We start from the raw sequence: 21,370 nt of genomic DNA on the forward strand, positions 1-21,370 counted from the left end.
AGAGTCTTTCAAGTTTTGGTTGCTATTCTCAGTTTGTCCACCAACTTGCCAGTGAGTTCCTATTGACAATTATTTTGAGATGTCCCTCTTTTCGATCCTGTTAGAAGTCAAATTGACTATCTCTATTGAGAGAGAGCGAGAGAGAGAGAGAGAGCGCTATATCTATCAGTATAGACATATATACATATTTACATATATACACATCTATAAACTCATATTACTTTCTCTGTACACACCCACTCATTTTCTTTTATCTTTTTTTCCCCTCCCACTCATTTTTTTCTTGATGCAGTCACACATTCACACAAAGTCATACTTTTCCCTTCTTTTTTGTCTTAGCCATCTCTCTATGTGGCCATCCATGGATCTACCTCATTCTTTTCAATATATGCATAACAATAGTTAATACATGGGTGGCATTTACTACAGATGAGACATTATAAGTTTTGTATATATATTTAATGCTGACAACATCTTATGAGTTAGTGTTATTGTCTCCATTTTATAAACGAGGAAACTGATACCCAGAGAGGTAAAGTGATTTGTACAAGGCCGCAGGTCTAGTACATTGTCTGCTATATCAATGTACAGTAAGCCATCTAGTTCCATACTTCTACTGATGGGCTCCTCGACGTTTTTTTTGAAAGTTCTTTCTTTTTTACTATCTTAAAATCTTACTGCCGATGACACCCTGTGTATGTGTTATATTATCCTGGCAAAATTTTATATTACAGTTTTGTGTTACTTACCGAGGTTTAAGTCAGTGATAAATCACATACATGACAGTGGTCCTGATAAGATAATGATATAGCCTAGGTGTGTAGGAGGGTCTGCCATCTAGGTTTGTGTAATTATACTGTGATATTCACATGACGAAGCAATCAGTTAACACCTTTCAGCATGCATCCCATCATTAAGTGACACATGACTGTATCTACAGGGCTGAGTCATAGTGGGATTGCTAAATTTTGTTTGTTTGTTTGTTTTGATAACTCTTGGAGGATTATTATCCTTTGAGAACATTTAAAGACTTTTTCTACATCCTTTAGTGTAATTAGAGAAGCAAAGAATTCTGTAAGTTCTGGTATCACTGTCTTAGACCATGTTGCTGTTTTGAAAAGGAAGATCTGATCTCATGAGCTTCAGATGTAGGGCTTTCACAGATGGGATATGGGAGGAAAGAAGACCTATTTCACTGACTCTGCTGTTTAGCCAAGCGGAGATCATAATGTATCTACTGATGATCTCTTTTCAGAACTGGTGGAGTCTCTTTCATTGCAGGGGTCTTATGCTGGAAAAATTCATTCCATTGGTGATGCCTTCATAAATTTTAAAAACCTCCGATCCTTAGATTTATCAAGAAATTTGATCACTAGCCTGAAGGTAAGTTCTATATTCTGTGACTTGCCAGTTCATTGTTATTATTTTTTTTATGGGAAGAAATAGATAATGTCACCATGGAGAACATAGGATCTTTCTTTTGAATGTTTCCAAGTGAATTTTACTATTCACTGTATAATTCTTTAATGTTGCTTTATGTTTAAATTTTTTTATTTTAAAATATTGGGCAGAAATCCTTTTATACTTAGAGGAAACTATATTAAACTATAACCGCCGAGGGCAATAGGATAATTTTTAATGTGTGTAAAAAATTATGAAGAGCACTTGTAAAAATACAGATTGTTAGACTCTGCTCTGAGAGAGATTCTAAATTAGCAGGTTTCAAGTGAGCTCAGGATCTATCCAAGGGGTTCTGATGTAGGTGCATGGAACACACACGGAAGAACACTGCCTTGCGTTGTTACTATTGGCTTTTTCTAGGAGGGAGAGGAAGTGGTAGTCTTGAAAACAAAGAAGTATTTCCAGGATAGGAGATGATAGAGCAGAGGGCAAGGCAGGAAACTGGATGACAGCAGACTTAGGTAGGATGTGTGAGTCTCAGCAAACAAGATTCACAGATGCCATGCAGGTTGGTTGCCAAACCTCCTGGGTTATTCCTCCAATTTTGCACTTCTTAGGGAATTCTGATTCAACAACATAAGCCAGACCCAGTCTCAACGTCTAAAACTAAAAGAACTGTACAAGAGGAAGCACAAGCAAGACCAAATTTCCAACAAGGACTCTAAAGGCAGAATCTCTAAGTTGGCAAGGTCACTATTAGACTGTTTGGTAGCAGCTGTTTGTGTTTGGCCCATTAATTTCAGAAATTGTTAATACAGAGTTGCTTAGATAGCCTCTTTTCATGTGTGTTTTTGCTTGTTCTTTTTTTTGGCTAACCAACTGAGTGAACATTGCTGGTTTTGTACTTCCTTTTTTTGCCCGTGTGTAAATTGGGTAAAAAAAACTGCTGTGAAGATTAATCAAATTAGCATGTGTAATCAAATATAACATATATAAGACTCTTGGCACATTGCATGCCATATAGGAGGCACTTAGTAAATGTTAGTTTTCTACATTTTATTTTGCAGCTATGATTTATCTGCATATATTCATCTCTAACAGAATCATTTTGCTTAATCTTTCCCAGGGGGAAAATGTTTTCTGATTATTTCTAGTGTTGCTTTGGGGAATATATGAATTCATGCCAACTGGGAAGAGGGAGAGGAGAATAAAAATCACTTCCTTGACTTTTACAGTGGGAGACATGAAATTGTTACTTGAGCTGGGACATTAGATACATTTAAAGACCATCCTAATAATGAATTGCCCTGAGAGTAGAGCCAGAGGCACTGATAATTCTTCCTCACCACTCACCCTTTCACAGTGTAGAAGTTAATGAAATTCTAAAAAGCCAGAAGGCATCAAAATGTAAACAAGGTTCTGTTTTAAAATATTTTGTCTATATCTTTGATTTTCCTAAATTTACTACAATGAGAAAATAGTAATTTTAAAGAAGAACAGTAGCACTATACATGATGGAAAATAATTTTACTTTTCTGAAATAATTCTTAATGACAGTTTCTTTTATGGTAAGAATTTACTTTTTTTACTACTAAAAGTATATGATTGTACATGTTCATATTTTGAATATTTTGGCTAGCAGCTAGCTAGCCAAAATACTTGAAAATTAAATTATTATTTCCAATACTAGGTTTCAGCAAAGGACAAAAAATGCAGCTTTTCCTCTTGAGTTTCCTACTCCTGATTGTACTGTTGTCAGCTAAGTGGGAGAGTAGAGTTTGCTAAATCTAGAAGGAGAACTAAAGAAGGGAAGATATTTAAACCCAGGAGAACTGAGGGGTGGGCAGGGAGAGTGTATGGTGATAGTAACTCTGGAAAGGGAAACAAGGACCAAGGGAGTTCTAGACTTTGGTCCAGTAGGGGAGACATTGAGATAGCATTGTTCTATTTTCCCATGGAGTTTGTTGACCCAAAAGTGAGGCCTCATGTATATAGACACACACCTACACTTTTTTTTCCCCCTACCTTGGCCTTCTTTCCTAGAACCATCTCTCTTGCCTACCTCCCATCCCATTGTAAATTGGGGTCAGGAGAATGGTTGTAGCAAGGGTACGAGAAGTGCAAAAGTGGGTACCACTAGGAAGCATTGGTTTGGGAGAGTGCTTAGGGAACAACAGAAGTAGAGACTTTGGATGTCATTTTTGGTAAAGGAGGAAATGTATGAAAATTTGCGAATTATGTAATAAATAAAACATCCATTGCCCATGGGCCACAGTGTTTAATTGCCAGTATTCTCAGGCAATTAAAATGGGTGTTTCAGTGCTGCCTTTCTCATGGATGACTGGTGACATACATGTTGAATGATGAAAAGTAATAGATATATTTTCACCTTAATTGGTGAGATTCCTAGTCCTTACCGATATACAGCTTCATAATGTGGTCTTTTCCTTGCAGGGAATCCAGTATTTATGTTCACTTCAAGACCTGAATTTATATTATAACAACATTCCTTCATTAGTGGAGGTATCCCGCCTACAGCCTTTACCCTTCCTGAAAGAACTAGATTTGAGACTCAATCCTGTTGTCAGGAAAGATACGGACTATAGGCTCTTTGCTGTGTACACGCTACAAACCCTGGAGAAACTGGGTGAGACCCTCCTCCTTTGTTCCTTGTCCCAGAATCTTGCTTTAAACCAGCTGCCTCCTAACCTTTGGATGTTGGCCCAGAGTGTGCACTGGCAGGATAGTTTTGTTTATTAGTCAATATTTATGTAACTCTTTTGTGTTGGCAGGATGTATGACGACTCCTTTTATTGTTTATTGAGTGACTATCTATGATTTTATCAGTTACTTCCAGCTTTAGTTTTCTTCAGTTGATGGTTTCACCACCACTTCCTCCCCAACAGAAAGTTTCCAGGTTGAGATTTGTTTTTCCAGGTGCCCCAACTTTGCAACTGTATTAGCAATAGAAAACTAATAGAACAACTCTGGGGGCTTGATTGCAAGGAACAAAAAAATGACTTCAAACGACTGGACTTCAAAGTCCTTCAAATGACTGCACTGTACTTCTTTATAATTGTATTGTTGAGTATACATTTCTTAGCTAGTCAGCATTGCATTGCCCTTGGGAAAGTTAATGTGGAGAAACTAAGTAAAGTCTTTCAGAGAACAGCATAACCATTAGTCTTAAATTTCAGTGTTAAGTTTGCATTGTTTGTTACCCAAGCTCTACTATCCCGCAGGGGTAGTTACCCCTACCTGTGTGGCAGTTGTTGCTATGGTATCCCTGTGATCTCGGTGAGTTACTGCTTGCTCCAGTGACAACATAATAGCATTATTTTGTGATCTGTTTCACAAGAGAAGCTGAGAATGGTCTTTAGATTTCACTCTGTATATATAGTTTTCTGACTCTCTGTTGTTTACTCCAAAAAAGAAACATGCTCAAACAACGGTTTTTGCCTCCAGATGATCGAACTGTACGTGAAAGTGAGAGAAAAGCTGCCAAAATGCATTTTAGTATGTTGGGCAACAGTGAAAATTTTCTTTTAGAGGTGGAAAAAAGGTAAGAAGATTCTTTGCAAACAGAAATTATTGTATGATTAGTGAACATAGCGGGTAGTAAATTCTTGCTTAACTTGCTTCATTTTCCAGCAGAAATGTCCATAAGTTATATAAGAATCCTTAGGTGAAAGTATTTATTCAACATGAGATTTATCTGGGATGGGAATCTGGCCCTCAGTGGGAACATTTCTGCTTTTTTGAACTGTTGGGTCTGCTCTAGATATACTTGCAAATTCTCCAAATTTGCTATTCAACATTTATTCATAGGGATACTGAGATAATTTATCATCCCCAGAAGTGCTCAACAACCTTTCTTGATAGAGTTATAAATCAGTACATGTTCTTATTAAGTTAGGAGAATTGCATTATCGTGGCAGGGTAATTAGAGATACATTTGGTAAAAATGAGGAGGAATGCATTTCTCTCAAAAACCAAAAGTAAACATCTTAGAGCTCTAAAGTATCTGAATGGTAGATTTTCCACTTCTTATTACTAAAATCCTATCTTCTTATTACTAAAATACCATCCTACTCCCCCAAGACCCATACTTTTTTTTTAAGTAGTTGTATTATTTTTGAAAAATAGAAGTCCATTACAATTTAAAGAATACAGAAAAATACAATGAAAAATTCAAATCACCTGTATCTTTATACTAAGAGTTAACTGCAGTGAAGTTTGGTGTAGATCCTCCCAGATATCTGTGTGATCCTTTAGACACATTTAAGTCTACTAGTATATTTTTTTCTGATGATAAAAGTATTGTTGAGAATTTGGAAAGTATGGGGAAAAAAAAACATAAGGAATAGAATAAATAACTCCTAATTCTGCCACCCAGAAATAAACACTAATATTATGGTAAATATCCTTTTAGTCTTAGGGTGTGTATGTTTATATGTAAAATAATACATATACAATAATTTAAAAATAAAAACATGATACTTTATAGTAATTTGTTTCCTATACATACTAATTTTTAATGTATCCTCATGCCATTTTTCTTCCCCAAAATGAGATTTTTGTTTATTGTCTTTCCCTTCCACTATAAAACATAATCTCCATGAAAATAAGGACCTTGACTCTTGTTTTAAAAGTCAGGTTCATCAAGGTTAATTTATATAGTATAGACTCACCCTGCTGTAGAAAGAAATGAATGTTTTTTTTAAAATTATTTGTCATATTTTTGAAAACTAACTCCTGTTTTATTTTTTTTTTTAAGATTTATTTTTATGTATTTATTTATGCAAGCACTGGGTACAGTCAGAAGCGCGGGAGGGTGAGAGAATTCACCAGAGCCAGAGCGGGGAGCAGAGCAGGCAGAAGGACAGAGGTACACTGCTGAGGGGAGCAGCAGGCAGCAGGAGAGGTCTACGCCATGTGGGACCCTTCTCCGGTGGCCGGGGAGCAGCCGGGGATCGAACAGGCGCAGCAGAGGCTGCGGGCAGCTTCGTAACCCAGCGCTCAACCGCTGCGCCACCAGGGAGGCCCCTAACTCCTGTTTTAAAAGCTTTTTGGTACCCTAGGTTCTATAGAACTACAGAGAAGAATTAATATATAACTGAATATTTCTAGTACAGAAATTAATTAGCTCCATCATTTATCTGTTATTATATAGTGATTGCAGAACCAGAGGTAAATGGTTAAAGTGCCAATTTTATACTGACATTTCACGAGCTCTCCAACCTTTGGTGAAGTTTGATTTTATTTTTTAAGCCCATTTCTGAGTCGTATTTTCCCCAACCCATATAATGGCGATAACAGATAATTAAATATCCAGTGGGTATAAAGTGATCTAGGCTGTCTGTACTTACTGTACTTCCTAAGATACCTATATCAATTAAGTGCTAATACTTGTGGGGTTTTTTGTCTGTTTTTCTAGCTAGTGATTACAGTTGTCTCTGCTATAATATTTGGTAGCAGAATTTTCCCTTTGGTGGCCTATGAGTTTTTAATACAAAGGAGTATCTTATTCCTCAATCATTCAGACCTAAGTGTTTGTCAAGAAAATAGTATCTAGGGCCTCTCTGATGGCAAAGCAGTTGAGCGCTGGGTTGTGAAGCTGCCAGCAGCCTCTGCGGCACTGGTTCAATCCCCGGCTGCTTCCCGGCCACCCGAGGAGGGTCCCGCATGGTGTGCAGACCTCTCCTGCCGCTTGCTACTCCCTCAGCAGTGTACTTCAGTCCTTCTGCCTGCTCTGTTCCCCGCTCTGGCTCTGGTGAATTCTCTCACCCTCCCGCGCTTCTGACTGTACCCAGTGCTTGTATAAATAAATAAATCTTTAAAAAAAAAAAAGAAAATAGTATCTAAATTCTGTATTTTCTGGCTTTTGTACCTTAAAGGCGGAATTATACTATCTTCTCATTATTCTCAGTAAAAAATAGTGACTTAAAAATGGCTTTAACTGAAATATTTGTGAAAATAATATGTTCTAGAGCATCTGAAAAAAATCTGATCATGTTTTCAAAATAGCATTTATTAGTGATCTTAGATGTCTTCTTTTGAGTTTAAGTAAATTATTCTATGTAGCAGCTCTAGGGAAAAGACAGTGAAAAACTGTGTGACAGATGAGAGTTCTTCATCAAAAGTCAACGCAGATGTTGAGAACAGGATTGAAACTGGTAAGTTTTCTCTTTGTGAACACAAAATGTTTAAAGCATTATTTGTCTCAGCTTTCATGGCCAATCTTGAGCACAATGAAGACAAAATAATTGAGAAATACATAGATGTGAAGAAATTCATAGATGTGAAGAAAAAGCAAGCATAGAATTCACTGACTATATTTTCCTCTTTTCTCTTACTGCAAGAAGGGCCATGCTTATTGAGCAGGCCTAAGCCAGAATCCATCAAAGCACAAATTTCATTTCTGTCACTTTATATCATTAGTACATTCTGAAAATTACATTGCCCATCCCCATGGGCCTCTGAGCATTGCTAAGGTAATTGATTCTTTAGCCAGCAATTCATGACTCAGCTACATCAATGCAGCTCCTACCCTGGGCCTTCTGGGTTTCTCCACTGGAATCATTGTAGTTGTAGAAGCTTTTGTGTTTGTGCAGTATTCCTGGAGAGTGTCTCCTATAAGTATTGTTGACAATAAAATGGGCAGGACACATTAATGGTTGTGTCACAGACTGAGAGAAAGCTTTCCACCAGAGAGATTCCATGCATTGTGCCCTGAGGAACACCCTGCACTCTCACATCACATAAGCCAGATGACTTTAACTTGAGCAAACTTTCTTCTGTCTCAAAGCCTCTCTTTTTGAAAGATCTATTGAATTACATACAGACTTAAAATCAATCCCTAGCATCCCAATAATAACTTTAAATTGACTGTAAGGTTAGACATTAAGGGTTTTCAGTTTATAAAATTTTCCTGACTTTTATGCATGTAGACAATTATTGACAAGTCATTTTCAAAGTATTTTATGGTACAACAAGCCACAGTGAGGTATGATTTTATTTTCTTTCTTTGGAAGTCTCGGTGCATGTAAGTCATGAGAACATGGATTGCTTTGTTTAATTTTTAATGCATTTTTTATATTTCAAATTTAGTGACATTCTACTGTAGTATGTAATCTTGGAAAATAATGAAAAGCATGAGGCACAACATTTTAATCACTTATAAGCCTCTCCTTTAAGGAGAATCAAATTAGTATTTTGAAATATAGCCTTCAGTTTGTTTATTTGTTTAGGTACAAACATTTATATATTTATTTCCAGACAAAGACAGATACATTGAAGAATAATTTGACTGCCTTTATTTGTATAAGCCAACTTAAATTTTATTTATGTCATATTACATCATTTCCACACACAATTTCATTCCATGAATTAAAATGTTTTGAAGTATACAATCTCTGCAGAAATCAAACTGCTCTGCTAAACTCTGGGCCCATTTCTAAAGTCCTTGAAAGCTACAGCTGTTGCCTGTTTTTCTTTTTTTTTAATATAAAATTTCCTTTACTACTTTTAAACATTAGAGAGCTCTACTTTCCTCTGAAAATTGTGTTTGTGCTAGATCCCTGAGGAGTGTTGCCTGTAAGCACTGTTGGTAATCTGATATGACTAAAGCGGTTAGGCCATTTTAATGGTCATGCCTCAGAGTAGGAGAAAATGCTAGAGAATGGTTCCCACTATCTCAGTGTTGGAAAGAGTGTTTTCCCACTAATCATTTAGAGTGGACAAGGAGTCTCCACTGTCTTGGATCCCTATTCTGTTCCCCTGACCGCATAATCTTTGACTCTTTCAAAGTGTCCTTTCTTTTTTCTCATATCCATAAAATGGGCATACTGAGGCTTTGTCTTCAGACTCTTTCTATATTCTTTATTAGTTTCATCTATTTCTACAGCTTTAACTTCCTCCTTGTAAATGACTCTTAAATATATTGGTTTAGCTTTGACAACCTGTTCCAGTTTGTCTCTGCACCAGTCCCCCCTTTCTGTTGACCAACTAGTGATAATGCACTTGGAATAACCACTGTATAACTTTCTAGCCTTTTAAGCTAAACCTGTCAAAAAACAAATGAAATCCTTTCCTCTAGCCCTAAATAACTCCTAGAGTTTCATCAGTATTGCCACTGCTTTCCCATTACTCAGGTGCAGAACCATGTGGGGTTTGATGCTGCTACTACTAGGGGGCCGAGACAAATGTTCATACCGTGTGTTATGAGACACAATTGATGAACCTTCCATTCTCTTTCCTACTTGTATCTTAACAGACATACTAAATAGCTCGACCAGGCTCTGGGCATCATCTCATTTAATCTCACAGCAGCCTTGAAGGTGGTTTTAATTGTCCTTGTTTTACAGGTGGGGAAACTGAGATCCAAAGAGGTGAAATAACTTGCTCTAGTTATACAGTAAGTGGCAGAGCTGGAATACAAACTCTGCTCCATCTGTCGTCAACGTCTTCTTAAACATTACACCATGCTGCCTTCCAGTCTTCCTGTTTCCATTTTGTGTACTTTCCTGTCAGTTTAATTTTCTTCAAACTCAGTGGTGATAATTACACTTGCTTCCCTAAAAACTTCCATGATTTCCCTAAAAACTTCCACGATTTCCACTCACCTCCTGAATTACAACTCCTTAATTTGACATAAAAGACTCCTGTAATCCTGGCCACAAGTTCTCTTTCAGTCTAACCCAAAACCTTACCTTCTGTTCTTCAGCTACAATGTCCATTGTTTAAATCAAACCAAACTACTTCCTCCTCCCCAGATAGTCCTTTCTTTCTCCCTCCTCTGTCCCTAAACTAATGCTGTCCTTTCTACTTGGAGTATTTTAATTTAAAATCCTATACTTTTTATGACCCAACTCAAAGTCCATGCTTTTTTTTTTAAGATTTATTTATTTATTTATACAAGAACTGGGGTACAGGCCAGATTCACGGGAGGGTGATAGGACTCACCAGAGACAGAGCAGGGAACAGAACAGGCAGACTGACGAAATACACTGCTGAGGGGAGCAGTGGGAGAGATAGGAGAGGTCTGCCACACCATGTGGGACGCTCGCCGGCTGGCCTGCTGGGATAAAACCTGTGCTGCAGAGGCTGCGGACAGCTTCACAGCACGGTGCTCAACCACCTGCGCCACCAAGGGAGGCCCTCAAAGTCCATGTTTTTTAGTGGAACTTTTTTTATTCCTCAACCAAAAAGTTTTTCACTTTTTTTAAACCCATTTATCTTGTAGTGCGTGTACTCTGGAAACAAAAAATACAACCTGAATCACTTGCAGCACCTTTAGGAGAATAAGACAAACATGAAAGAGCTAAGTACCATAGTTCTAGGCAATGCATGTGAAAATGTCAAATTGATACTGGGCAATAAGTGGCACTAAAACTGGCCCAGGGCACCTCCCTGGTGGTGCAGCGGGTTGAGTGCAGCGCTATGAAGCTGTCCGCAGCCTCTGCAGTGCGGGTTTGATTCCCGGCTGGCTAGGAAGAAACCCACAAGGCGTGGCAGACCTCTCCTGTTGCTCCCGCTGCTCCCCTCACCAATGCATTTGGTCCGTCTGCCTGTTCTGCACCCCATTCTGTCTCAGGTGAATCCTCTCACCCTCCCACACCTCTGGCCTGCACCCTAGCTCTTGTATAAATAAATAAAAAAATCTTAAAAAAAAAAAAAAAAACTGTCTCAGGGCAGTGCCCAAAATAGTTTACCTGTCACTGTCTGAGTTCTTCACGTGCGTGTACAATTGCAAGATGATTCAGGTGCAGAGAATAACAATAATGGGATTTATTTAACAAAGGAAAACAGAGAGTCACTGAGACCACAAATGGCTGTTTACCTCACCCAAAGCAGTGTCCAGTGTTTTGAAGTTCTAAACAAAAGGTGTCTAAGATGGCATCTTTCTGCCACTGAGGGCCTGGAGCATGTAGCAGCCAGACAATAGGTCGGGACCCAACTCACAAAGACAGTAGAAGACATAACAGGAGATGCTCACAGGAGCTGCCAAGATGTGCCAGCACAGTACCAGACAAGTGACCTTGGAAACAACAATTGCAGCAGCCAAATGACCCGACCCGACAAACGGCCCACACTAACACAGCAGCTCAGTGAGGCACCCAGCTCTGGGTCTTCACCTTCCCTTCCAGGTTGTAACAGCCGCACAATTGGGAACAGTTTCAGTTGCTCAGTTACCTGCAAAGCCACTGAACTTTTCTCCTCTGAGGTTGGCTGCTAGACTAGCATCTAGATTGGTGTGGTAGGGGCAGGAATAGCTGACCTTGCAATCGCAGGATCTTGGAAAATGCTGAAAAATGCTGAATTCCCAAAAACGCTGAATAATCCCTGAAGACGCTGAACCTCGGGGCCTACTTCTGCAGCCCCTTCTATTTCCTATCTGAGTCTACCCCCATTGACATTTTGTTGATAAGCTTGTTATTTAGCCTGGGGCTGTTCATCCTCACCTGCACCACCCTCCAGGGGGCGCCATGTGTAATAGCCTTTGGCTTCAACATAAAAATTACCATTGAGCCATTTTTAAGTATACAGCTCATTGGTATTAAATACATTTATAATGTGCAATCATCACCATTATCCACCTCTAGAACTCTTTGACTTGTAAAACTGAGCTGATTACTCCCCATTTTTCCTTTCTTCAACACCTGGCCACCGCCATTCTATTTTTTTGTCTATAGTTTTCACTAAATACCACATACAGTATTTGTCTTTTTATGACTGGCTTATATCACTTAAGATAATGTCCTCAAGGTTTATCTATGGTGTAGCTTCTGTCAGAATTTCCTTCCTTTTTAATAATATCCCATTGCATGTATATACCACATTTTGCTTATCCATTCATCTGTTGGTAAACACTGTGGCTGCTCCCATGGTTTAACTGTCAAGAATAATGCTGTTATGAACATGGGTGTGCAAGTATCTCTTTGAGATCCTGCCTTCATTTCTTTAGGGCATATGCCCAGAAGTGGAATTGTTAGATTATGTAATAATAGCTGTACCATTTTACATTCCCTCCAACAGTACACTCGGCTTCCAAATTCTCCATGTACATCCTTGTTAACACTCATTTTCTGTTTTTTGGTATTGGCTACCCTAGTGGGTATGATTTTGCAGTAATGTTGAGCATCTTTTCATGTGCTTATTATCCATTTTTATTCCTCCTTTTCAAGAAATGTCTCTTCAAATCCTTTGTCCACTTTTTAATCAGGTCGTTTGGTTTTTTTTGAGTTTTTGAAGTTCTGTGTTCAGCATATTAGTTCCTTATCCGATACATGATTTACAAATATTTTCTCTCATTCTGTGTGTTGTCTTTTTACTCTGGATATTGTTTTTAGTTGTAGAAAAATGTTTAATATTTATGAAATCCATCTTGTCTCTTCTGTTGTTTATGCCTTTGGTGTCATATATAAGAAATTATTGCCAAATCCAGTGTCATGAAGAATTTGCCCTATGTTTTCTTCTAAGAGTTTCATAGTTTTAGGTCTTACATTTAGGTTTTTGGTTCATTCTGCATTAATTTTTGTATATGGTGTGCCAAGATGTCTTCCAATTTAATCTGCTTTTAAAAGCATCTTTTAATATACTGAATTTAATTTCTTAAGTTGTAGTTTTTCACACTGAATTAATATTCTCAGAGTTTATATAGATAGCGAACTGGAGAAATACTTATTTGAATGAGCACATGTTATAGAAACTCAAAACTAAGAGCAAATGAAGAAAAATTATGTGGCAGATGTGGAAACGCAGTCTTCAATCCTCAGTTTATAGCTAGAGCACTAAGATGGCCTAAAGAGAGAAGGCGCACATGGTTGGTGGGACAGGTATAAGCAGCAGTGGTAATGAGCATGACAGGTCATAGTGAAAGTTGAATGATGGTGTGGTTTTGGTAGACTTGTTTTGGGTAGATTCTTGGAGAGCAATGGATGCCTTACTAAAGACAAGTTAAATTTATCCTATATGTATATGCATAATAGCACACATAGATGCTGTAAGTTGAAGGGGGCCCTGTTCATCCGTTTAGACAACTTGTTTTGACTTTAAATAGAATCACACCTAAAATATATGTATCTGATAATTACCTTATTTTAAATAGCAAAGAAAAATTTACCGTCCTCACTGGCTAATTCTTGTGTTTAGCAGTTGTGTCAATATCTTCTTTATAACTCATTGAAATCCATCCCAGTTCAACCTGTTGATCCTGGTATTCTCCTGGGTTAGCAGTGATGATGTTTTGGTTGGATAAAATCACAATTGGAATAGCAGAGACCTCCCAGAATAATGACTAAGCAAGAAAGAAATTAATTTCTCTCTCATAAGAAATCCAAGTGTTGGCAGTCTAGGGCTGTTGTTAGGGAAGTTGGGGGTGGGGACAACTAGCCATCTCTACCTCAGGAAAATGAAAGCAGTTCAGCAAACACGAATAGATCTACTAGACAGGTCGTGTGTTAGAGGCTAGAAATACAAGGAGATTACACAACAGTTGTCAAATTTTCAGATACTCCTCATTCAGAGAGAGATTTGTCACAGCTATTTAGATCACAGGTCAGGGTGAGAGGAAAGCTCCACTGTGGCAGAACTATGGAGGAGAGGCTAAACCGGGGACCTGGGAAAAGACTTCACAAAAGAGACATTTAATTTAACCTGGGCATTCAAATAGAGTTCAGTGGGCATAGTTGAAGGTAGTATTTGATGTGGAGAAAGTAGGAACAGCAAATATAGGTGTGACAGATTAGGAAATTGACTTAGTTTGTGGTTAGAGCTATGGTAATTAGAGACCAGTTGCAAAGAAGCTGTTTACTATTTTCATTTTATTCTTTTGAAAATGGATAACAAAGATGTTTTTGATGGGAGGCATGATTGAATGTGTGGCTTAGAGAGCGAGCTTAAACTAGATAAAAGATTTAAACTAGATTTAGTTAGATGGGCAGGAATTACTTCCCAAGTGGGAAGTAGTGAAAACCTGTCATGAAGCAGGCAACAGTAGCAGTGTGTATGCAAATGAAGAGGTACAGATGGATTAAATCCTTGAGAGTTGAGAAGAATATTTGGAAATAAAATATTTAATATTTTTATTGCAAGGTTTTCCTAGGGAGTCCAAATTTCAGAAGAGTTTATTTTTGAATAAAAGACATCTCAGAATATTTATGGGGAAATACAAGATTACTAAGGTTATAGACTGTGCCTTCATGATGGGGAAAAACCCCACCAATTTTCTTTCACAATTGTCATATCTGCAGTGGTTTTCATATGTGAATATCTCAAAATTCAGGGACTAAATTATTTCATTGGGGATTAGCAATCAAAGGCAAGGCTTCATTTATTTTGGAGAGTAGTGCTAGATAGTTATTTCTACTCTTAAAAATTTATCTCAGTGGAATCACAGGTATAAAGATGTTTGTTGGAGATCAACACCAGAGGACGGGGAGGCAGGAGAGTTGAGCAGAGGGAGAGCTCAAGAATGAGGGTTGCCCTTCAGAATGCTCCATCTGAGGCTAAATGCCTGGGCCTTCTCAGTGCTAATTGTAGACTGCCACTGGAAGGGCATAGCATCAGGAGTAGTAGTATTCTATAGCTCAGGTAGACTACTATGAAGAGTAAAACTGCTAAAAATGGGGCGGGGGGGAATGCCTCCCCAAAGCCAGAGATAACAGATCATTCCTTGAAAGGGATCTGGCAGTGCATCTCTGTTTCAACCCTAGGCAGATTACAAGGTTTTTGACCAGATATGTGAAGCAGGACCTCATCGTGCTATGTTTATTAGTAGTTGAAGTAACCAATTATAACTTCTTTGCATCTGCAGCAGCATTAGAAGGCCACTTCGAGTCTGTCATTTCAAATATCAAACAATTTTCAGTGGTAAGGAGACATTAAAATTGTCCTATCACTTTGGTTATATAGGTGTAAAAACCAGAACTGGCAGCAATGTCATAGTTATATTTGCTTTTAGAATTAAGTGTTGTATCTATTTTATGTTTGAAGTATAGAAAGAAAAAATTGTCAGAATGCAAATTGCTGGTATTTCCTGATTGTGAAATATGATATGTTTAGCCATAATGGCAGTAGAACTAGGTGTCCGTTTTTCCTGATTTCTTTTTTTTTTCAAAGATTTATTTATTTATGCATACAAGAACTGGGTATAGGCCAGCGGCGTGTGGGGGGGTAGAGGATTCACCAGAGACAAAAGTGGGGAGCAAAACAGGCAGATCTACTGAAAAACACTGCTGATGGGAGCAATGGGAATGACAGGAATGGTCTGCTGCGCCATATGTGGGTCAGCTCCCTGGCTGGGGATGGAGGGATTCAAACTCATGTTGCAATGGCTGGTGATAGCTTGATAGCGCTCTGTCTTTAACCCCTGCACCACCAGGAGGCTCCAGTTTTTCTGTTTAGGTAATGAGTCTTTATCTTAGATATGATACCAAAAGGATAACAATCAAAGGGGAAATAGATGAATTTGACTTCATCTATTCAAAGAATAAAGAAAGTAAAAAAGATAACCCACAATATGGGAGAAATATTTATAAATCATATATCTGACAAGGGTCTAGTATCCAGTCTATATAAAGAACACATTCTCAGTAACAAAAGACAAAATTGGCAAAGAATTTGAATAGACATTTCTCCAAAGGACATACAACTGACCAATAAGTTCATGAAAAGATGCTCAGTATCTCTAATCATGAGGGAAATACAAATCAGAACTACTTCATACCCACTAGGATGGCTAGTATAAAAAGACAGATAAAAAATGATAGCGAAGATACAGAGAAATTGGAACACTCATCAATGCTGGTGGGAAAAATAAAATGATATAGCTTCTTTGGGAAACAGTTTGGCAGTTTCTCAAAAAGTTAAATATGGAGTTACCATTTGACCCAGCAATTTGACGAATAGGTATACACCCAAGAGAAATGAAAACCTGTGGCCACACACACATTTATATGGGAATTAAAGTAGCATTGTCTATAATAGCCAAAATCCAATCAACTGATAAATGCAGCAACAAAATATGGTATATTCACATAAGATATACTATTCATCCATAAAAAAGGAATGAAGAATTGATAGATACTACAATGTATATCTAAAAAACACCATGCCACATGAAAGAAACCAGACACAAAAGGCCAAATATATTATTCCATTTTTATGTGTCCAGAATAGGCAAACCCAGAGACAAAAAGTGTTTTGATGGTTGCCAGAGGCTAGTGGGGAGGAGAGACTTGCAAGTGACAGCTAATTTGGTTTGTTTGGGAGTAATAAAATAGATGGTGGTGATGGTTGTACAACTTTGTGAATATACTAAAAGATATTAAACTGTACACTGTAGAAGGGTGAGTTGCATGTGAATTACATCTAAATTAAAGATCCATCGCCTCAAAAAAAAAAAAAGTGATTCTATAGAACTAGGAAACTGATGAGATTTGAGGTGAATAAGAGTTGAAAAACAAGCTTATCTCTTGAGGGATTGTGTGAGTAGTAATGCCAATATTAAGATGCTGGTTGGAGCTGGACATGGGGCCACAGCAGACGTAGGCCTGGAAGTAAAGATAATGAGTTCAGTTTAGAACATACTGACTTTTGAGATGTCTGTGGATACTTTTTAGGGGACAGTTCAAGAAACTTAGATGTCTGAACACCAAGAGAGAGATCAGAGTTAAGAGAGTTAGATTCAGGCTGGTCCAGATTTAGGTGACAGCTGAAACCAAAGAGAAGTTTGATATCATTCAGCAGAGAATCCAGATCTGGGAGATTGCTTGAACTAAGATGTAAGGTTGAAAGAAAAAGAACGTGGGAATATGAAAGGAACATAAGTGCAGTGGGAGCCCCAAGAGGAAATCAGGATGGAACAGAGTCTTGGACAACTGGAAAGTGTGTTATTCTAGAAGATAAGGGTAGGGCCTCCCGGTGGCATAGTGGGTTGAGCACAGTGCTATGAATCTGTCCACAACCTCTGTAGCGCGAGTTCGATTCCCGGCCGGCCAGGGAGATACACACATGGTGCAGCAGACCTCTCTTGTCTCGCCTGCTGCTCCCCTCAGCAGTGCTTTTGGTTCATCTGCCTGTTCTGCTCCCTGCTCTATGGTGAATCCTCTCACCTTCCTGTACCTCTGACCTGTACCCTAGCTCTTATATAAATAAAATAAATCTTAAAAAAAATAAAAGATAAGAGTAAGAGGAGGCCTGAACCCAATGGCACAGCTTACTAACCATTCTCACTTTCCACTAAGAATGAGGCTTAAACCCAAAATTTCTGCTTCACTTTGTTTTTTTCTTTGTTTTTTTTGCTTTTACTGCTGTGGTGGGAACCAGAGAACATAAACTTTGAGAGCTTATGTCACTTTAAGAAGTGATTCTTCCAAGTAGAAGAGCATCCTATATCAAAGAAGTAGGGTATTTCAGCCTCAAAAAGCAAGTCAGAAAAAGGAAGAATTTTAGAACTCCCAAATGGATTGATGGACTAGGCTTTCAAAACACTAGTTTTATGTACTCCATATTCTCAGTTGCACTGGTTTATAGCAGCTTTCTGTTGCCAGAACCCAAAGATGAGACCTGGCAGGAGGCCAGGCCTAAGGTTTTGAAATTATCTTAATTTTTACATAATCCTTTTGGGAAAAAACCTCCCAAAACGATCTCATTTTCACCCAAGTTCCCCCAGGAGACCCCAAATCCCAGATTACTAATTGTAATACACAATTAGTGAGTATTGATCAAAAATGTGCCACAACTTTTGTACAAGTGTTATAAAAGAAATCATAACTGGCTCTTTGTGATAACAGTTTCCAGGATGGGCTAGGCTAGGAATCAGTTTTTGTTTTCCTTTTTAAAGTTTTTCTAATCAGAGGCAAAAGATAAAACAAAAACCCACTGAAGATTTAGGTTCTTCTCTGTGAAGTAGATCCTGATTAGTCTTTCTCTTACAAATGAAGAAATCAAGGCAGAAGAGGCCGGTTTGAAGTGATGAGTCACTGTTGACTGCTGTTTACAGCCCTGGAGATATATGATGTCAGGAGTCTATTCCAAGCCATCTTCCCTTGTAGCTGAAGATTATTGAATTGGTGTCAAAGGTCATTATTTATTCATTTAGGAAATGTGCAAAATACTTGCCTTCCTCTTGATTTCTATTGAGTGCTTCATAATTTATGAAGTCATTTTATATCCATTGTCTTGTTTTAACCTCACCAAATCCTAAGAAATAGGCACGGTTAGGTTTTATTATCAGTGTTTACAAATGAAGTGTGAGATTCAGAGAGGTGAAGCAATTTGTCCAAGTTCACATGGATTCCAAGCGGTGGCACTAGAACTAGCTCTCAATTGTGTGACTCCTCTTCCAGTATATTTCCATAAGATATATTGCCTTTGAAGTCTGGTCAGTGCTTCATTGTGTGCCTTTTCTTTTAACACAGACTCAAACAAAGGACTTTTTATTCCCCTCCCCAGCCGAGAAATAAAGGATTCCCTAACCAGTATTTCTGCAACCCAGGGCAACGGTATGCCAGAGCAGAAATTAGACACTTTCTCACTGGGGACACAGGTAATATATTCGCTTTCCTATTGATCTGTTGACTAGTCAATGATTAATACTCATTATTCAGTGGAATCTCAATTATTTGTGAAAGTCTAAGAAGACTTGTTTGTTGAAGGTTATTTTGGATCCCTTAAAGGGAAAGAGCAGGGCAGGATATTAATTTCAATCTCCCCTTTTCTTCTCCTTTACTACCCTTTTATCTAATGTAGTATATTTATATATATAATCTTAGCACTTTTTTAAAAGATTGATTTATTTATTTATACAAGAATCAGGGTACAGGCCAGATGCGTGGGAGGGTGAGAGGATTCACCAGAGACAGAGCTGGGAACAGAACAGGCAGACTGATGAAATACACTGCTGAGGGGAGAAGGGGGTGGGACAGAAGAGGTCTGCTGCGCCATGTGGGACCCTCCCCGGCTGGCTGGGATCCAACCGGTGCTGTAGAGGCTGCGGACAGCTTCATAGCGTGGTGCTCAACTGCCTGCGCCACCAGGGGAGGCCCTAATCTTAGCATGTTTTATGTAATTTTAAATGTTGACCTTAAAACAGGGCTGCAAACTTTATAGTTTTGGGCTGAATTTAAAATTTCTCCTCTCTATCCAAGGCCTCCTTCTCCTATTACCTTGCTTCTTACATTTTCTATCCCTACCTATTAATTACTGAATCTTACTTGTCAGGGGTAGCTTTTCCAATGCTGTCTCTTCATTAGAACACTAAAAAAAGAAAAGTTAAGGTGTAAAGACAGCAGAGAAGTGAGCAATGGGAAAGTAGAGATCATGCAATATGGGAAGAATTAAAAATAAGTTTTTAGTGAAAAAAATGATAGGTGGGAGATACCATTATATAAGACATATGTGTGAATATTATGCAGAAAGCAGAATTGACTACTTTATATTTAACTTCTCCTTTTGTTTGCATTTTCTTTGGTAAATTATGAGCAATGCAATTGCTGAAAATAACCAGAATGAGAAAAAAGACACGGAGGTTCTGATTTTTCCATAATTTGGATCAACACTGCACTAGTAAAAAGTTAGTAAGACTTTTTCAGTTTGAGTATGCAACACCTTCCTTTTATAAAAAGACAAATTAGCATTTAGTTGGTTTCTTTGTTGTGGGTGATTCTAGTTGGGTGACTTAGAAACTACCTCAGTTACCATTTTTTAAAATCTTGATATTGATTTAAAGGAAATGGAGGGCCTCCCCGGTGGCGCAGCGGTTGAGCGCTGGGTTGCGAAGCTGCCCGCGGCCTCTGCGGCGCCGGTTCGATCCCCGGCTGCTCCCCGGCCACCCGAGGAGGGTCCCACATGGCGCGCAGACCTCTCCTGCCGCCCGCTGCTCCCCTCAGCAGTGTACTTCAGTCCTTCTGCCTGCTCTGCTCCCCACTCTGGCTCTGGTGAATTCTCTCACCCTCCCGCGCTTCTGACTGTACCCAGTGCATGTAAAAACAAAACAAACAAACAAATAAAATAAATAAATAAAACATGCCTCTATAAAAAAAAAAAAATAAAAAAAAATAAAGGAAATGGAGACAAAGGATGCTCTAATCTACAATTAGTTAAATAGCACTTTTTAGATTAAAAAAAAGCCCTACTTCAAAATGATTTCTTGAAGTGAGAGAAAAAAGGAAATTGAATAGCTTGCTCTATATCTTCTTAGTTTAAGAAATAAGGAAGTGGGATAGCTTTTTCTAAATAACTACTGAAAAAATACTGAATACTTGAAGTTTTTTTTTTTTAAAAAGCCCTAGGTGCCTTTCTGTTTTGTGTCAACCCTTGCTTGATTATGCCTCAGATTAATTTTCAGTCTGTTAATACTAGTTGCTCCTATGTTGAGCTTTACCAAAGGTCAATTAAGTATGAGGGTTCTTTAAACAGGAAAAAAAACAAGTTGGAAAAGATGTTTACCTTAAGCGAATTAGCCAGAAGGTGAAAGACAAATTCTGGATGGTTTCATTCATATATGGAACATACAGAAACAAAACAGAGTCTCCCTATTGGTACAGGGGTTAAGTCTCAGTGCTATCAAGCTATAGCCAGCCACTGCACATGAGTTTGCTCCCCGGCCTGGGAGATGACCCACATGGAGTCCCAGATCTCTCCTGTCTTGCCTGCTCCTACCCTCAGCAGTGTATATCAGTAATCTTCCTGTTCTGCACCCTACTCTGTTTCTGGTGGATCCTCTCACCCCCTGCACCTCTGGTCTACACTCCAGTTCTTGTATGCATAAATGAATAAATCTTTAAAAAAAAAAGGGGGGGGGAACTCAAGACAAAACCAAACCCAAAACAAACCCTAGAAACCTAACTGTAGAATTGAGACTACCAGAAGGAGAGGTGGGGAGCAGAGTGTAGAAGGGGTCCAGTGGAATATAGTGGAGGACTATGGGTTCTCCACTATATTGATGGGGTGGATGTGGTGACAT

General features: G+C 38.4%; 2 protein-coding genes across 8 annotated transcripts in view; both read left to right on the plus strand.

The window, feature by feature from the left end:
• LOC119249009 (leucine-rich repeat-containing protein 36-like) overlaps nucleotides 1-19,137 on the plus strand; it is a 29,136-nt gene extending 9,999 nt beyond the window's left edge. Inside the window, exons 2-7 of one of the 4 annotated variants that reach the window (XM_054696957.1) lie at nucleotides 1,256-1,383; nucleotides 3,856-4,048; nucleotides 4,867-4,963; nucleotides 7,486-7,577; nucleotides 9,768-9,817; nucleotides 18,825-18,901. In XM_054696957.1, coding sequence (XP_054552932.1) covers nucleotides 1,256-1,383; nucleotides 3,856-4,048; nucleotides 4,867-4,963; nucleotides 7,486-7,577; nucleotides 9,768-9,817; nucleotides 18,825-18,869 — 605 coding nt within the window. In that variant the 3' untranslated portion in view covers nucleotides 18,870-18,901. Of the gene's footprint in view, nucleotides 1-1,255; nucleotides 1,384-3,855; nucleotides 4,049-4,866; nucleotides 4,964-7,485; nucleotides 7,578-9,767; nucleotides 9,818-18,824 lie in introns of all 4 variants that reach the window. The other 3 variants (XM_037516017.2, XM_037516016.2, XM_054696958.1) reach the window with 3 other exon arrangements.
• The window catches only part of NFAT5 (nuclear factor of activated T cells 5), a 139,957-nt gene that overhangs the window by 29,644 nt on the left and 88,943 nt on the right, over nucleotides 1-21,370 (plus strand). The gene's annotated exons all lie outside the window — the stretch shown is intronic.

Source organism: Talpa occidentalis, unplaced genomic scaffold (assembly GCF_014898055.3).
Source record: "Talpa occidentalis isolate TD23 unplaced genomic scaffold, MPIMG_talOcc4v2.1 talOcc4.17, whole genome shotgun sequence".
Classification (NCBI taxonomy): Eukaryota; Metazoa; Chordata; class Mammalia; order Eulipotyphla; family Talpidae; genus Talpa; species Talpa occidentalis.